General features: G+C 37.7%; 1 protein-coding gene across 1 annotated transcript in view; it reads left to right on the forward strand.

Annotated features, from left to right (window-relative positions):
• Tnks (tankyrase) overlaps positions 1-19,841 on the forward strand; it is a 334,181-nt gene that overhangs the window by 74,503 nt on the left and 239,837 nt on the right. The window contains exons 4-6 of the mRNA XM_067146370.2: positions 3,106-3,359; positions 8,132-8,253; positions 16,554-16,755. Of these exons, the coding sequence (XP_067002471.2) occupies positions 3,106-3,359; positions 8,132-8,253; positions 16,554-16,755 (578 nt within the window). The remainder of the gene's footprint in view (positions 1-3,105; positions 3,360-8,131; positions 8,254-16,553; positions 16,756-19,841) is intronic.

Below are 19,841 nucleotides of genomic sequence, written 5' to 3' on the forward strand. Positions count from 1 at the left end.
ACCTCTCTTGGAAACTGTTTCACTATTTTCTAGCACACCTACCATAACGTTTCCCACTTTGCTATCGCTAGAGTCTGGTGATTCGTCCATGCTTACCCATATTTTTTTATTTTCTCATTCTGCTCTGATCCTTCCTAGCATTTCTTCGTAACTGCAGGGACATACAATTTTCTTAATGTTGATTCATTAGTTGTATCAAAATTTGTGTACTTTGTAAAAATATTTCTAAGCTGTGGACTTGTTAATTAATATAAAATAATATCACACAAAGAAAATTTGTGCATAAATCTGCATAATATTCAGAACATTTTGAAACTGGGGGTATGTGAAGAGGAAGCTGCTTCACCTGAAAGAATGTGTTTCAAGGTAGTACGTGAAGCGGCTTGTTTATGTTTATTTCCTGCTACATGCTGCAAGACTTGTGATCGCTCTTCTGCACTTACAGGTTCCCCACATTTTTGGCAGAAGAGAATTTTTCCGTTACTTGTAAAAATTCCACTAAATTCGGCAACATGTTGCTGCAGGCAAAAACATGTTTTATTTTCCTTTCGGGACTGTATCACAATCACTTTACACTTCACTTAATGCACCGGTACTACATAAATGGTGCAGTTCAGACCTGCCAAGGGCAGTGACTGAACTGAAGAATAGATCTACTGCGTTGCGTCGGAAGAGGCCTGGTGCAGGTCTCTCGAGTCAACGCCACATAGGTGACCTGCGCGTCTAGGACAGGGGTTCTTAAATTTTTTTTTTGTTCGCGGCAAACTGTTTCGCTATGCTGATATAGCAGCATACCCCAACATACAAGTAACTTTAGAAGGATTTTGAACGCTACAGAGCAGTCCTGAAAGATTGATGACCCTAGCAGAGGATACACGAACCACTGAAACGTTATTAGAGAAACATGTCGATCACTCCCAGACCTTAGTGGAGTATATATAAACCAATCAGTGGTCACCTGCAGTCAGTTCAGTACTTCACTTGGATTCGGAGAGATGTTTAAATGCAGTGCAATTGATTGTTGAATAAGTCACAATATTTGTTATAATAAAACTGAAGTAAATATACAGATATTGTGTTGTAATATGGAGAAGTTTTTAATTAAATGCGAACAATTAAACAGCAGTGAAGAACATCAGAGTGAAAACAGAATAAGTGAATCACCCGGATCAAGTATCAGTGAAAAGATACATCCCCAACGTCTGGTGCTGTGCGCAGGTATCAGAATTCTTATTTATGCTTCCGATTTACATTTACTGTATCTGGAAGTCGTGAACTTCCTGAGTGTGTTATGTGGCGAAAAATTAACCGGTGAATGTATGGTTCCAAGCAAACTAGGGAGACACTTGTAAACGAAACACAGTCACTTGGAAAATAAATATAAAGCTTATTTAAATCGTTTACTCTCTTCTCAAATTAAAGAAAGCAAAGCAATGAATAAAATAATTACAACTTCAGAAAAAGCGCTAGTAGCCAGCTATAAAGTAGCAGAAATAGTTGCCATTAATATGCAGTCACATACAGTAGCAGAAACTTTGACTTTTACCTGCTTGTGAAGAAATTGTTACTCCGTGTTAAGAGAGGCTGCCGAGAGGGAGATATAAGAAGTACATTTGTCAAACAATACAATTCCTCGCCGCATAGAAGACGTCAGTTGATATTTAAAAAGTAGTGGAAAAATTACATGTTAAAAAATGTGTACAACTGGATAAATTAAGGTGACACTCCTGAGATGAACAGATATTTTTACCGAATGAATGGGTTTTCACAAAACTTTGTGGGAATATCACCTATATAAAAGTGGAGATATCACAAACATTTCTTTCATATACTATTAATAGTTTATCTATATTAATTATTTTCTGACATTTTTTGAAATTTTTAATTTAATTTTTTCATGAAATTTAATTAACATGTTAATGAAAATTTGTAATTAGGTAGATAATACTTCTTCAAAAAGCACTACTTACCAATTTTTCTGTACATAATTTATATAAGGAGATATATCATACTCAAATTTGTGTAATTTTTATGTTCTAAAATTTTGGACTTGTAAATTCCTACAAAAAAAAATTGCAAAAAAATTCCATATGCAGGTTTCCTAATATAGCTGTGATACAGATACCATACAAATTTTGTTACATTTGGTAGAATATTATGGGAGAAAATTGGGATTTTAATGTAAAATTACAATTGGCGGGAAAATTAAAGCAAAGTTCAAGTAACGTTTTCTTCCTGATTCATTACCTAAAAGTCATGAGAACTGTATGTTTTTCTTGCTTTTCTTTCTTAGCAGCTTCGTTACGATGTGAGAGCAAATAGGCCCACTGCACGTTATTGAGGTCAAGCTTAGTGAGTAATTTAATTTTAAGATACTGAAACTGTTGGAAAAGCTTGCCTCATACAAATTTGAGAATGGATGTAAAACACTTTTACATCATTGTGATTTTGTTTATATTTATGTTAGTAAAATGTCATTCAAAATCAACAATTGAGAGAGAATTATAGGAAGGTTTGGAATGTAAGTATTTTCGCTTTCTCTTCCCCAGTCAGTAATTTAAAGTACTGGTACTATTGTCTGTGGGCTGTTAAAACAAGTAAAATATCTCTGCATTTCCTGCTCCTGTAACACTTTAAAATGTGAAATAAGATAAAATTGTTACATTAGGAAATTTAAGATTTGCTTACCCCGAGAGAAGCCAGAGCTCCCAGACAACACATCCTCTCTACATGATCCTGAAGAGAGAATGAATCCACCCTGAGACACTTCCTGAAGGTAGCATGCACTTAAGTTATGAAACAGGAAACAGCACAGCAAAGTTAGTGGCCAACAACTGTACAGGAGTTTCAAAAAAATCGACACATGCAGTACAGGATGTCCCACAAATTCAGATGATTAAGTTTAATACATATTTCAAATGATCCAGAATTTGCTTGAAATAGGCCAGGTATAGAAACACTCACTCACAGCACACATCACAGTGAATATTAAGGCTACTATCAATGAATGTATGTATGCCTAGCTTTTCTTTTACGTGATGTTTTTATAAGTGACATTTTTAATTGTGTGAATAATATTCAACTTCGTTTGTGTTCTTTTTGCAGTGGTTTGGTGCCATTGCATAATGCATGTTCATATGGACATTTTGAAGTCACTGAGATGCTTATAAAACATGGTGCCAATGTGAATGCAATGGATTTGTGGCAATTTACACCTCTGCATGAGGCAGCATCGAAGTCTAGGGTTGAGGTGTGTTCCCTTTTGCTTAGTGAAGGTGCAGATCCAACTCTTCTCAACTGTCATTCAAAATCAGCAATTGATGTAGCTCCAACCAGAGAATTACAGGAACGTTTGGAATGTAAGTATTTTTGGTTTCTCTTCCCCAGGTAATAATTTAAAGTACTATTGTCTGTGTACTGTTAAAACAAGTAAAATATCTCTGCATTTCCTGCTTATTAATACCCTCAACAGGCTATTTGGTGTGGAAGTTACAAGATTTTGTGACTCCCTATATTTTCACTTTTGTAAATAAATTTTTTTTATAGATGGTATGTACTTTTTAAAATTTGCTTAAAAACTGCTCCTTTCGTAATCTGTAGTTAAAAATATTAAATATTTTATTCATGATTAATGTCGCGTATGTTTTGATTGATTTGTTTATAGCTACAGTCAGTTCCTTCTCTGCAAATTTATTCAACATCTTCAATATGATTGCCTTTTTGCACACCTCTCCAACAGTATCCCATGTTTATAACACTTGAACTTGCTTCCATTTCATTTGGCACATCTCAGTTCACCTCGCAACTATAAATGAAGTGAAAGATGACATACCGTTGTAGACCATACCTCACTTAATGCTCTAAATTGTTTTCTGATTAATATAACTACTTTTCCATAAGTGAAAAATAGTTGAAAGATTGACATTTACAGGGGAAAAAAACAAGAAAATACATACGTGAAATAAAGTTACAAGGCAGTTGAAATATGATTTAATAGTACAGAGCCCAGGTTTTTGCTCAAGCCTAGCCAAAAAGGAGAGCAGAAATGCATTTGTTGTTCGTAATATGTATTTATTACGTGTGTACAGGTCAGTACCCTATTTTCGTGGAAACTGAACACTTTTTCTCGTATTACTATTAAATCATGTTTTAACTGCCTAGTCAGATTATTGCATGTATGTATTTTCTTGTTTTTTTTTTAAATCATGAATTTCAATCTTTCAACCATTATCTTTAACTGAAAAACATTGATTCCAAAATTTTTAAAGTACTCTTCCCTCTTCATTTTCTTATGTCTTTTTAGGAGGAGGTAGAGGGTTGGGGACTTCCATATGGTGAAAAGAAGAATGAGGAGGGGAAGGAGAGTTTTGAAGTAAAATGTGGAGGGTGGAGATGGGAGAGCGAACGTAAATGATATGAGTGGTTGAGCGGAGTTGTATAACTTAGCTCATGCAGCTTCAAGGCGTGCATGCACTGCCCTGTTCATCCTATGTCAAAATGTCATAGAACTTCTTTTATTGCAAAATTGTCTCATTTCCATATTTCTAGGTATTATTTAAAAAAAAACCAGTTTCTTAAATCCAAATTTTTGGAGGTTTTATCAAAATTTGCGGGTTCCAGCAGGAATTGTTGGTGGGAAGTTAAAAAATTTGGATTCAGCAACCCCCCCCCCCCCAAAAAAAAGCTAATTTTCAGAGTTGCCATGAATTTTTTGAGGTAAAAACTCCCCATTGTCTGGACCAAGAGCACAAGTTAGTTTTAAAAACAAGAAGAAATAATGCATATATTGTGTGATGCATTGGAGATTTTTTTTTTTTTAAATACAGTAGAAGCCCGTTATAATGATAATTCATAACAGCGGAAAATTTACTCGCTATAACAAATTGTCGTTATATCCGATTTCTGTATATAAGTCGGGAAAACCCCCAAACACATGAAAACAGCAATCAGTTTGTTCAAAACTTGTGTTTCCGCGGATGATATCCACACTACGGCTTACTTGTGTGTTATCTTTCGAAATCCGGTACTACGTGAAAGTGTACGTTTAATTTCATTCTGAAAAAATATAGTACCGATACCGTATTTCTCCAAATCGAAGACGAATCCTACTTTTTCCTTAAAAAAAATTAATCAGACTCAAGAAATGCTTTGTAAAACCACAGCGCATTTTCAGACTATTTTTAGACGTCGAACATTGGTTTTTATACCGCTTTTTTTTTTTTTTTTTTGCTGCACAATTATTCTTTATTTCTGCAGGTTTAATGACCAATAACTTAAAATTGGCATCATAATAGTGAAGAGAACCTGTTGAAAATTTGCCGTAATACCTATTCCATGCGCCTCTACAATATGGCGATCCGTCAGGAAAACATTCTTGCTGTGTATAAAACGGTTACGATACTTTTACTCAGCGTCAGATATAACTGGCTACCGCTACACGCACGTCTCTCTTGCCGGGTTTGGCCACTTCAGCGGCTAGCGATGTATAGGCCTAATCACGGACTTTGAAGGTGAGCAAGTGAATTTATTGCGCCATGGTATGACTATTCTGCCCTTGCGTTTTTCGTGCACATGCCTCACAATTTCATTTTCGACTTCATTGAAGCGTCCTTGTTGCGAACCACTGAATGCATCTTTTGTACAGTACACATTTTTTAGCTATCTTTGTCTTCGCGGTGTCACCAGATATTGACTTTGGTTACGCCTGAGCCATATTTTCTTGCGACTGCACAATTATTCTACATTTCAGAGTGTTTTATAACCATTAACTTAAAATTGGCATCATAATATCGACAAGAACCCGTTGAAAATTTGCCGGCAATACCTGTTCCACGTATCTTTACGACCATCCATCACGGAAATATTCCTGCTGTCTATAAAACTTAATTTTATTAAGTCAGGTTCAGTAGACGCGTTATAACTCCGCCACTTAGCAGCCTTTCTAAGAATTCGAAGGCTAGCATGTTTTGATGCCATTTTGCAGATCTGAGAAACGTTTTTGTAGAGGCTAATAGAAAGCCATTCTCTCTTCACTATTTCCCGAGATCCAGTGACGTTAACACACAGGCACTCCACAACCGGTTGTCATGGCTAGCAACAGGGGCGGCTTTTCAGGTGAAGTAGGTGAAGTGCCACTTCACCACTTATTTTACCATAATGAATTACTTAAATTTATTTTTCTTATGACATTTGTTGGTTTTACGGAAAGAAAATGTTTTATTGTACGGCGTTTGGAGCACCTCATCACCTGATGAGAACCAGGGGAACTCACAAAAGTGCCGGCTGTCGGCCACAGTACGGCACGTGAGACTGAGTGAAGACGAGAGATTCCGCAGCTGCCTCTACCTCCCAAGTGCTTCCTCCTAGCGCTTGGCCTTGGCGGTTGCCATGACAACCGTGACGTCACCCGTGTACTTTCCACATAGCGGAATGTGCTAGTGAAGTTGTCGAAAGAGTGGAATGTTTCGTCTTCCCTGCGTCATCCTGTGTAAAGTACGAATACTTACGCATCGTGGTTCATTCGTAGTGTTGTGCTGTTTTATTTAAATATGTATCCTGTTTATGACATAGTGTGCATTTTATTATAAACACCATTTTCAAGTAAGAGAAACGAAGATCAGAATGAAGTTCTACGTTTTGATCGCCCTACTGAATCACTGCAAATTTGTGCTACAAAAGAAATGAAACATTCAGGTAAATCTTACAATCTTAGTTTCAAACGATCGTGGTTTAAGGAATTTCCAAAGTTGTGCTCCTCTCCAGCTCTACAGAAGTTGTTTTGTTGGGCCTGCTTGCCTTTTATCAATAAAAATAACGTTTGGAATAAAGAAGGATTTTCAGCTCTTTTGAAATTTAACTAGACGCGAGAAAATATGAACTATCCTCTACAAACAGTGATGTACTCTAACATATCTTGAGGTGAATCACATTCTTACCTAATTTCAGTATATAACATTAAAATTAAGAGATTGTTTACTTCAGCCGTTATTTTTAACAAGTTAACAACTGCTATCGGGCGCGTTATTTACGCATTTATTACGAAAACTTGTTATCCTCTTTCATTTCGAATTTTCTTTAGAGAACAACAGTCGTTGGGTATTAGTAACCGACTCCAACATCGCCTTCGAATGTCGACGAGAGCGCTCGCAAATGCACATAGGAGAAAACTATACCGTACAAAAGATGATCGATCGCATTTTGTGGCAAACGTTTGTTTCTTTATTCAACAGCGTCACCTATCCTAACTTAACTGTACTATACTACTATACATATGATGAAAACATACTTCAGGCGTCAGTAGAGAAATGATAACCTTCTCGCTATAAATTTACAAGATAATAACCTTTCCGTAATTTAACCAGAAGCGAGAAAATATAATTTAACCTCTGAAATCTATTATGCACTTTGCCATATCTTGAGGTGTTTCCCCTTTTTACTTAATTGCAATATTTAGCATTAAAATTAAGCAATTGTTTAGTCGGCCTTTATTTTTAACGAGTTGAGAACTGTTGGACACGTTATTTACGCATTTATAACGAAAATATGTTCTTTTTCATTTCGAATTTTCTGTACGGAACAGCAGTCGACAGGTATTGATAAACAACTCTGACATTGCCTTCGAATGTCGTCGAGAGAACTCGCAAGTGGTCATAGCGAGGAAACAATACCGAAGATAATCTATTGCATGCAACATAATCGTTGGGGTGCATAAATATCGGTAACGGAAAAATCGTGCGCTCTTAATCGCTCGTAATAACGGATGCGTCAGTGATATGGCTCTCGCTGTAACCAAAGGATAATACACACTTTTAATATAGGAATTTTGAAGGGACAGCAAAACATTGTTGGTATAACGGGGTTCTCGTTATATACCGTACTCGCTATAGCGACTTCTGCTGTATAGACTTCAAGAAGTGTAAGTTTCCTCTGATAACAGTAGACTTGGGTAACCATGCGTGTATTAATGAGTAATCAACTGAACCACTGAATATAATTCCAGTGGTGGAACTAATTCTTGGTGATATAGTCAAAGACTTGTATCCTATTTTCATAAGATTTTTTTGTAATCAATTTTGTTCTTTTCTGTTATGCTTTATATATAGCTTATTCTACATTGTCTGAAACTTTTCAGATGAATTCAAAGGTCATTGTCTACTGGAAGCTGCTCGCCAGGCAGACCCTGCAAAGGTGAAGAAGTACTTGTCTGCTGATATAGTGAATTTTAAACACCCGTACTCAGGGGATACACCATTGGTATGTAGTTTTAATCTTGTCACACTTGTGTCTCTTACCCTTTCATGAACCTTTAAGCTTATTGCTGTTGTATTCTTGACTGGGGTAAATATTAAGTTGTACAGTATATACTGCATACATGTAAGCTCTCTGATATAAGTGAGGCACTCCCAATTTTTAACATTGTTTCCTGGTTTCCCAATCAGTTGACTGTTTCTCCTGATTTTAAGCGATTGATTGCAGAACTAAAAATATGCTTTGAAACTTATGCCATTTCAGGATTTTTGGTGTTCCTTTTCACCCTTGCATTGTATCGTGTAATTTTTTGTTCTGGGTGTTTGCTGTGATAGTGATTGCGGCTTGAATAAGTTTAATTATGATCAAGTGTTAATATGGTTTTCTAAAAGCTAATGTGTTACTAATTGTTTGTTCATGTGATAAAAGCTACAGTAAGGGTTAGTTTAATTTATCATTTTGGTTATCATTATGATACGGCATGGTGTGTTCAATCAAGGTTTGATTTATTATGGTAAATAAATATAATTCTGTTTTTCGGAAACAATTTGGAACCGTTTCCGTGTATTGCTGATTCGAGGAAATTGTTATTTCGGATTTTGTACTGTTTATCTGTGTAGTTCTTTGATAATGCATGGCTGAAAAAGCAATGTTTTCAAGTATATCAGGACAAAGAAGAGTCAAAATCAAGTGCATAGATCAGAATAAAAATTGAAATTTAGCATTCAGAGTGAAAATGTAAGAATGATAAACTGCAGAGTGCTTCTCCAAGTACCCCAAGGGTTGAATGTCAGTATGCTAACCAGGCAGTCATGAAAATTGACTATGTTTGTATTCATCTTTCATCTCCATAAATTATTTTTGTCCCAGAATCTTTTCTTGTGTTTATGTAGCTATGTCCTAACTTCAAGTACCTAGGCAGTTTTATACAGGAAAATGAAAGAAATGATAAGGAAATAAGTGAGCAGGATGGACAAGCAGAAACATTTCTCAAAAATGTTACGAACTTGTTGAGGAGTAATGATATTCACTAAAACAGTAACCTTTAACTGTTCGTCTTGTTTTGAGTTGTCCTTGTTCTTTTGTATTTTCAGGTTTGTTCTGTTCTCTTCTCTGTTGGTCTGTGTTCTTACATCAGTAGTACATACATACATACATACATACATACATACATACATACATATCTTTATTACCCACCCTAGAATACACCATCGGCTTTACAGGTAATAAAGACAGACAGAGCGAAACCCAAAAACAAAAAGAACAAACAAACAAACAAACACTAGGCACTACATCTCTCCTAAAACTACTTAGCTAAATTATTTACCTCTAAATCTACTCATTGTCCTCCCACACGCACGTGGATAGCTGGCAAACGTGCAGGAAGCACCGCACTACAAATTACCCTATTTCCCTATTCCCCTTTTCGTACCAACCACCTAGAAAAAAAATAGTAGTAGACTGGTCTCTGCGTCAGCCCTGGTATGGAATACATGCCCACCAACCCGTTGATCGCAGGGACCAGCCTCGCCACGTGAGAACTGATCTTATTTCTCACCTACACCTGCTGACAATGTATTCCTTACCTACCATGTGTGACAAGCCAGCTTGGCGGAACCCAGACCCATCACATGGCTTGTCACACACTTCCGTTATATACGTCACACCTTCTCTGTTCATTGTCAGTTCACTTCCTTCCCTCTTCTTTTTCTTTTCTTGCCGTGCAGACATGCTAAAGCCTAGCTTCTTTGGGTTGGGTCAAGCCCCAACCCCTCCCTCTTCCCTTGATACGCCACCTTCTCCTCTCTCGCACTATTCCCGCCCACTACATCTCACCTTCTTGAACTTAAGACTTAAACAATTTTTTTTTTTTTTTTCACTTACACACAGACAGTTTCCATTCCAGGTCCATCAGTTCACTCAGTCTTCACAATCTACAACACCACACTTGCCTCAAACTGTTAGACTTAATTTTTATACTGCCAACATTTTCTCCTTAACTACATTCCCCCTTAATGTATCTAAATTATTATTGCACACACCATCTTTATCCTCCCTCCTCACACAAATACTTTTTTTTTTTTTGCACCTCATATACACACAAACAAATAGTACTCCATTCCAAGTTCGTTAGTTCGCTCAGCCATCTCACTACTTTTTTTTTTCACCTAAGCTTCATTACAACCATCCGCGGTAAACTTAAACTATATAACAGCTTCTTAAATTTACACTACCCTCAAGCCAACTCAACCTCCCCTATTCTCAACTCTTACCTAATTTTCTCAGTCTTTCCCTTGTTACCAACTCTTCTCTTAAACACCTCTGCTCTCATATTCCTGAAGTCATTAATCTGTCACCTCCTCCCATCCTACTACTTCCCTATCTACTTCCCAACACCCTGCCCCTGACGGATCACCTTTTCCACAGGTCAAGGTGCTCACCCCCTTTCCCCTAACACTACAGCCCCCTTTTCTGATATCATCCCCTTCCCGCCTCTGCTCAGGGCGGATATCCATTCCTCTGAGCAGAATGCCCTCCCCCTTCCTCCCTCGGCAAGAACCACATTATCTGCACATCCCCTGTTACTCCCTCAATTTCTTTACAAAATTAGCTCTGGCCACATTTAAGAATTTCGCTATATTCGTTCCTTTCTCCCACTCTCTACACAACCAAGATGTCATCTTATAACTTTCCCCTATCAAGTCCAGCTCCTTCTTACTTAGTAGTTTAATCTTTATCTCCTCCAAAGCTCGGCATTGATTAAAAAATATGCAGATCCTCCCACATCCCTCCACATAACACACATCTATCACTATTCTCACTGCCTATCCATCCCCTGTTCCTCGGAACCCCCAATACCCACCAATACAAACCTCTCTTATCCCTTCTACCCTCAAACTCTGTTTTCGGGTTTATTACTTCCACCAATTTATTTAATACTGATAAAGAGACTCTCTCTCTACATTCCCCTATTAAGCTCTGTCTTTCAATATCTAGTAGTCTTCCCTTTATCCTTTCCCATACCCATTTATTCCTACCACCCCCCCAGGCCTCTCCATATTCCCCCAAACCAACCTGTTGTAACCATTTTTTGCACTTATTCACCCAGTAACCTTCATTCGTCATATCTTTCTGAAAATTAAACGTTTCTTGTACTAATGCCCCGCCCTTCCCTTCCTCCAATCTAATCCAATACTTAAACACCCTCTTAGCTATTTCAACCTCTATCGATTCTTTACAGACTAATCTGGCACCGGCATTGGCTGTACAGTTCGGTAGGTCCATCATAATCTTACTAAATTTCGCCACCACCTGGTTTAGTTCACCCCTGCCCTCCTCCATTCCCCGTACTTCGACCCCAAATAGCATTTTGCCCATTACCAGTGATTTGAACACCGTTTTCTGAATTTTGTATTTAACATCTGGGAATCTATATATATAAAATAAGAGTTTTGTCTGTACATTGCTCAGAATTTGAAAAGAATTGTATATCTGTATCGGTCATGTCCATAGCAACAAGGAAATGCACTTTTTGCTTTTCCGTAATTTCTGTCTGTCTGTCTGTCTGTCTGTCTGTCTGTCTGTACACGCATCACAAGAAAACGGCTGAAGAGAATTTAATGAAAATCAGTACGTGAAGTCGAGGGATGAGCCCCTACAATCTAGGCTATAAATCATGTTACTCACGCTGAGTGAAATGGTAGTTTAGGGGAAGGCCTAAAATTTAATCATCAAATATTTATATTATTAGTGGTCCTATCGATAAATACTACATAACTAGAGTTTGTGATTTTTAGCATTTGCGATAAATGCGAAATATGTCGAAACTTTGTCACTGTATGTGCCTTCATCTTATATGATCCGTACGAGTGGTTTTTAGCTATTTTGAATTAGCGATAAAATGCGAAATTGATTCAAAATGCGAAATTATACAATTTATGCGAAATAGATGCGAAACTCTGTTTTATACGAAATAAAAATATATCTTTTTAAAAACGATGCATTTTTCTTCAAAATAAGTTATATGTTGTTATTTATTTCAGGAGAAATAATTATTACGGCGCCCATTGCGATCGTAAAGCGGTAACATGCTTTGACGGACACTTCCGTCCTGCTGCACGGAAGATTTATAAAGTTCATTATCGCAATTAGCTGGTAGGAGAGATTTATTCTCTTTGTTTTGCAGCCTACCCGATTGATGTCAGATGATACCTGAAGCTATTTTCTCTGTGTAAATAGTAACTCTGAGCTGAAATACGGAAAATAAAAATCATCTCATTTTGCCGCTCGTTGTAAACAATCATGGCGGCATCTAAGCGCGGCATGGATGAGTTTATTCGTAACTGGTTTGAAAATAGTGATGTTGAAAGTGGAAATGTTTCTCTGGAGAGTGAAAATACTTCTTCAATTGACAGTGATGAAAGTGATTCCGATTTCAGTTCTGAGATGATAGTGCCAATTGAAACTATGTGACAAAACCAGAATACAACAAGAACGAGTGAGAAGTCTAGTTTTTTTTGCTTCACGTCGCACCGACACAGATAGGTCTTACGACGACGATGGGACAGAAAAGGCCTAGGAATAGGAAGGAAGTGGCCGAGGCCTTATTTATGGTACAGTCCCAGCACTTGCCTAGTGTGGAAATGGGAAACCGCGGAAAACCATCTTCAGGGCTACCAACATTAGGGTTCGAACCCACTATCTCCCGGATGCGAGCTCACAGCTGCGCTCTCCTAACCGCACGGCCAACTCGCCCGGTGAGAAGTACAGTATAGTAAAATGATGCTTGGAATTATGATCTTGTTGACAACAAGCCTCTTTCTGTAACATGTAAACCAGTTTTTGAAATTCACTCTATAGTGGGGAGGGGGTTGGGTAATAATCCGAAAAAAGTGGACGTAGGGAATTAATTTCTAACCCCACAGTATTGGGATCACGTTACAAAGAAAACCAATGCCTATGCCTCTACATTTCTTGCTAATTTATCTGCTTCCCTTGAAACCAGTAATACTTACGAACAAAAACAATGGTTTCCTGTTACTATAGACGAGCTAAAAGCTCACTTTGCTTTGTGTATTCTTTTGTAGCCTATGTGATTAATCAAATTTATGTTACAAGTGACGAAAAAATAAATGGTATGTAAGGGAATATTTCCTTTCACAAGTAATGGTAGGCCAAAGGGTTAAATCATTCAATGCATGGAATTTCTTTCACTGGCTAAAGAGCACTGCAAGGAACAATCAATCAAACAGCAAATACACTTTCAAGCACCACGTTCATTCTCTTTGTGTGTTGACCCTTGATCATAGTCGGTTATTCTTGACATTGGTGTTGAGTAGTAGTTCTGTTTAAAAGTACGGTAGCGATTTATTTTATTGTCTGGTAGCCATGGGTAGAAGCGAAGTGACGATCAAACAGCATGCCGAAAATCACAAATCGGGACATTTTTATGTAAACGATACAGATGGCCTATATTGATGTGCTGACTCTGCAATCAAAGACTTGAAGAAGAAGAAAAAAATGTTTTGCAGTCCTTCCTTTGCCTTAGCACTTCTGTCCATTTGGGCCTCTACGAACAGTGTCGATGTAGAGTTGTTTTTAGCAACTACAACATAATTGTAACTGATAAGCGGTCTCAAATGAAGGAGGACACCTTTTAAGCAATTGGCATGTTGTACAGTAATCATCATTGGAATTCCTCTTCCTTGTAGGTGTGTTGTACTGTGATAAATAAATATGTTCAGAATAGTATTTTTCACTTTGAAATTGTTTGTAAATTTGAAAATAAGCATATTCCTGTGTGTGCGTTAATACTTCTTGCAGTCTTATGTTGATGTTTGTCTTATTTTCCATAGTGAATTCAAAACTGTATGACGAGCAATGTGTGATTAAACCGTATGATTTTACTCCCAACTGTTGTGTGTGCAGTTTAGCAAATTATGCCTATTTTTAACCAGTTTGCTACAAAACGCTAAATTTTAGAAATTTAGATGCTACAAAACGCTAAATTTGAAAATCAAAACGCTAAATCTCTGATTTTTAAATGCTATAAACCACGAACTCTATACATAACTAAAGTTATATAGAATTACATTTCCGATCATTTATGTCATACATTGTTACCGCACCGGCTTTGATAACACAGATATTCATGAATTTGTATTTTTGTTGCCAAGTCCATGTCAACGCCGAGCCACGAGAAAATGGGTAAACAGAATTTAATGAAAGTTGGTATATAGAGTCGGGGAATAAGAAACTACCGTATAAACTATAAACAGTTTTATGCGCCCTGTATGAAATTGTACTTTAGGGGAAGACGCCTAACATTTAATTTTTAAATACCTATGTTATTGGTCCTATCGAAAAGTACTACATAATAAAAGTTATAGAGAATACAATTTCCGACCATTTATGTTTTATTCAATTTTATCGTACCGACTATGATAAGAGTGGTATTTCAGAGTCGGAAGAAAACTAAATGTGAAGGCCTACAATATTGAAAGCGCGTAACATTGATCAAAAATAACATTACATTGACCATTGTTTGTTGTGGTGGGCTTTGTGTCTTCTGTTGCCACACATCTACGATAGTTAGGATAAAAATTGCCTTACGTCGCACCGACACAGATAGGTCTTATTGCGACGATGGGATAGGAAAGGGCCTTGACCTTAATTAAGATACAGCCCCAGCATTTTCCTGGTATGAAATTGGGAAACCACGGAATACCTTCTTCAGGGTTGCCGACAGTGGGCTTCGAATCCACCGGATGCAAGCTCACAACTGCGCGCCCCTAACCACACGGCCAACTCGCCCGGTCGTACCGAGTGTAACAGCCTGCCTGAATATTAGCGGGAAGTAGCTGGGGAGTTGGATAACTTTCTTCTGGTTCATAAATTTTCTGATACTATTGGTACATAACACACTGGTTCATCATAGCATTCGAGCTGTTCAATCCGTACTCTGAGGCACTGATTGGTATGAGCAGTTTGCATATTTAAGAGAATTATGGCAGTGGAGTGATGACGGATGTCTGTGGCCTGGTTATTCCAGCTCTGGAACTTTGGACTGTTAGATCGGCACCGTAGTACTGTTTGTTAAATGTGAGAAAAGGTGCGATTTTTCATTTGATCGAGTATTTTATACGATAACATTGTCCGGCTCCATAGCTAAATGGATAGCATGCTGCTCTTTAGTCCAGAGTTCCTGGGTTCGATTCCAGGCCGGGTCAGAGATTTTAACCTTAAAGAGATCTGCCTTACAAGGGCTGCACCCGGCTAGAAATAGCCACACAAAATTATTAGTATTATTATTATTATAACATCGCTACTTTCCTACTGACGTTTTTGTAATGGCTTTTGTTTACTTCAGTTAGAAAAACCACAAGGTCAGTCTTTATGAGAATCCCGTAGCGAAGCGCAGGTACATCAGCTAGTTTCTTCTCTAAAACCCCCACTACCGCAAGTGCTCCTCTACCTTTGAATTTTGCGTTCCTACACTGATTTTTCCAAGAACCATTCTTACTAATTATTACACCTAGATACTCCATTTTTCCTTCTGGTCTAATTTTTTCGTGGTCTAGCCTACAAACTTCCTTATTCTTTCTTCCACCCCGTTTCCTACATACCATTATCTGAATCTTCCTTGCATTTACTTTGAGAGACCACTTCCTAGTATACCTTGTCCAACCCTTTTTGCAACCCACTTTCCGTCAACGCCAAAATCAATAGGTCATCCGCAAATAACAACCCCGGAATCTCCATTTTTTCTATCCAAGGACACTGCCATGCCTCTCCACCATGACCCTCTAGAATATTATTTATAAATAATATAAATAATATCGGGGATAGTTTACACCCCTGTCTCACCCCACTCTTCGATTCAAAACACTTACTCAACCTTCCATCCTGCAATTTAATCATCACAAACACTTCCTCATAAATTGTCTGTATTGCCACCCTCATTTTTTTCGACATTCCAACCTCCCTTAGTCTCAAAAATAGCGCCTCCCTACTGACCGTATCGAAGGCTTTTTCTAAATCAATCGCTGCTACATGTACATCAGTAGTAATGATGATAATTGTATGACCTAAATGAGCAGAGATTCGTCATCCCTGTTATTTTCGTGGTTTTGATGCAGGCTATAAACACATCATCTCTCGAGGTTCAGTTGTGGCAATCTTATACGGTGTTTAACTTAATGAAGTCAGTGGTAAATGATGATCTCTGCAGATAATTTCTTCATACATTTGGCATATGAGGTTTAGTTTGTCTGCATGTTTAATAATTTAGTTTTAATATTTTACAGCACTGTGCAGTTTCATCACCATATCCAAAACGTAAGCAAGTAGTGGAAACGTTAATTCGAAAAGGAGCCCACCTTAATGAGAAGAATAAAGAATTCTTAACCCCATTGCATATGTGTGCTGACAATTCCCATTTTGATGTGATGGACGTCTTACTTCGTCATGGGGCTAAGGTCAACGCGTTGGATGGACTAGGACAAACAGGTATGAGATGTATGGTATATTCATGATTATAGTGTGAAGCGTATCTATCTTTCTTGATCTATCCATCAACATATTATCGTAATGTTTCTTTTCTAGCCACGTCTATACTCTTTAGTAGAAATAATTAAACATTATCTCCCACCAGATATCGTGCCCACCTCGTGGCCATGATCTTTATGATGTCAAGTCTGTATGATCTGAAACAGTGGTTAGCCAGAGTCCCATTGGAGGAAAACCAATTTCACCATCAGAATGTTGGCCGGCTGTGTAGGAGGGGGTATACAATTTATAGTCACTAGATTGTGTGACAAAAGCCTGGATTCAATTCCAAACCTCTTCACGGTGTTCATGTAGCGTGAGGGCATATGATGCTATCGATGGTGATTTGTCCGTCGGGTGGCGACGTTAAACCTTGAGCAGACCCCCTGGTGTTATTTGACTGGGGTAGGCTATGTGCCAACATCAAGTTTCACCCTCTTCCTTACCCCATTATCCTCATCATCCCACATCTTGGAAGTTGCTGGAAAAACACCAAATGGGTGATGAGAATTCATTTTTAGACCTTCCCTTAAACTACCACTTCACCCATTGTGAGTAATGTTGTTCGAAAGCCTAGATTGTAAGTCCTTCTCCCTTGGCCTTTAGATTCTAGCAATCATGTCTGTGGATTGTAAGGGTTCCGTTCTGAATTGTCCAAGCCCGTAACATCTACAGGCTGGAGCAAAAGATTTCATATAAAATCGCTGCTCATAATTTTTACAGGCTTGATAACATGTTTGTTGTACTATACAGTAAGAAGTTGTATCACTAAATGCCACTTTATATCAGTTTTCGTTATATTTTTCACAAATCAAGGATGTTTTACAGACAAGCAGAAGAATGCAGTGTGTCATGCGATTGTAGTAGTAGTAGTAGTAGTAGTAGTAGTAGTAGTAAATATGGCATGGAAAAAGCCAAGAAGTCGTCGCCATAAGACCTATCTGTGTTGGTGCGACGTAAAGCCCCTAGCAAAAAAAAAAAAAAAAAAAAAAAAAAAAAACCAAGAAGAGAGGAAATCGTTAATGCAGAAGATGAGGTAGAGGACTCTGATAGTGCAATAGGTGTGTTCTCAACGGGAGCAATGCTATCCATATATGCATTGTAAATAATTTTGGGTAGGCCTGCATTGTTATCTTTTCAAATCTAACTTTTCAGTGTTTAGGGGTAGGCTTTGTCGTGTAACTGTTGATGAGGGGCTCAGTTTCGCACACCAACAAACAATGTGCTAGCTTGTGAATTAATCGGTAGCGCATACTTTATAATCCAGAGTACCACCCACCCCTGAATAAACCTGCACCCTCTAGTTTAAAGGACAAATTTTTTTTTTAAAGCTTCACTCAAATTTATTTACAATATTTGCTACAGAACAAGAATGTCATTTCACTGTGTATGTTACACGAATTTAAGATAGTTTCAGACAGTTTTGAAAGTGTTCTTCAAATAATACCCAATAAATTATTTAAAACACACACAAAAGAAGTTACCACAGAACGATAGTCAACACTTCATTCATCATCAGAGGTACTAACTTTGTAGCTTTCACTATCACTTTGACCATCACTTCCCCACACATCATGGGGATGTGCATATCGAAACCTGCTGGTAGATGAGTAGACTAAGTATGAAGTTTGGTTGAGATTAATCAGTAGTGCAAAAGAAAATTGAAAAAATCTCTTCTGGTCTTCCTTTAAACCCCCAGTCTATTCAGTGGTTTTTAAATGATATGCATATCGAAACCTGCTCCTGAATGAGTTGACTCTTAAACACGAAGTTTGGTCGAGATCTATCCAGCCATTTCCCCGTGATGATAGATGATAGAACAGTCAGACAGACACAAGAGCTAAAACCACTGATACGGTCTTGAGTTGGCCTAAAACGGATAAATATATCTAAATAGTGCAAAATAAATCAAATTATGGATAGCGGACCCCCTACAATTTTATTTAGAAGATTTGAACATCCGTAATCTGTATTTAACATCAACAGAGCATCAGATATGTTTCAATTACTTCGTTTTCTTTCCCCTTCAGATTTTATATCTATACTGTATAATCACGAAAACCACCCACAACTGAATAAGACCCAAACCCTGAATTTCTAATGAAAACATTCAGAAAAAAATTATTTACTTACCAATTTTATTGGTAAGTAAAATACCAATTTTAAACACTTCACAAGTAATAAAAACACAGCATGAGGGAGTAAATTAGTTTCATGTACAAATCGGTCACAATTCGTCATCAGAGCTACCACGGTTGGAACTTTTGTCACTGGTAGCTTCCCATACACTTCAGATCGTTTCACTCATCTGGATGGGTTCAATGCATGATGACCGGCAATTGGCATCCTCTTGGTGTAGAGCTGTTTCTGTGCAACTTTTGAAAGGTTGGTTCACACAAACACCAAATGGCTGTAGTGTGGAGGTGAGCCCTCCTGGAATTTTGACAAAATTGATTTTTCCTTTCCTTATCATTTTCTTTACAGCATCTGTAGTGTGCTTGCGATAACTGTTCAACACAAGTATCCTCTTCTTCTGCAGTGAAGCTCCTGAGCATTTGCACACTGTCCATCCAGGCGGATTCTTTAGTTTGGATGAAATTACAGTAAAACCTCGTTAATTCGAAGTCGTTGGGATGGAAAAATCGGACTTCAAATTACGTGATTTTGAATTAACCACCAGGATACCAGGGCGCGTTGTGAAATGCACCATCTATTTCTTCGATAAAAGTTCCTTATCCATCTGTGGTTTGCAATAAAACTTCCCTTTTTAAGTTCCTTTGCATTCTGTAATGATTTAGTTGGCACATTTCAGTCAGTCGCAAAATATTCTTAGACCCGTTGCTGCACGCCATTAACCTTGATTCACAGTTTAAACTTTTCAAATACCACGGAAAAAACGATTTCCAAAATGTTGCAACAAGGTACATTTGCAGTATTCGAATAATGCTCTTGGATAACTCACTGACAATCATAACCTCACAAAACGGAAGAGAGAAAAAGCATGATTCAAAGACGACGAGAAATCTATGCTGGCTCCCCTGTGCAAG

Source organism: Anabrus simplex, chromosome 4 (genome assembly GCF_040414725.1).
Source record: "Anabrus simplex isolate iqAnaSimp1 chromosome 4, ASM4041472v1, whole genome shotgun sequence".
NCBI lineage: Eukaryota > Metazoa > Arthropoda > Insecta > Orthoptera > Tettigoniidae > Anabrus > Anabrus simplex.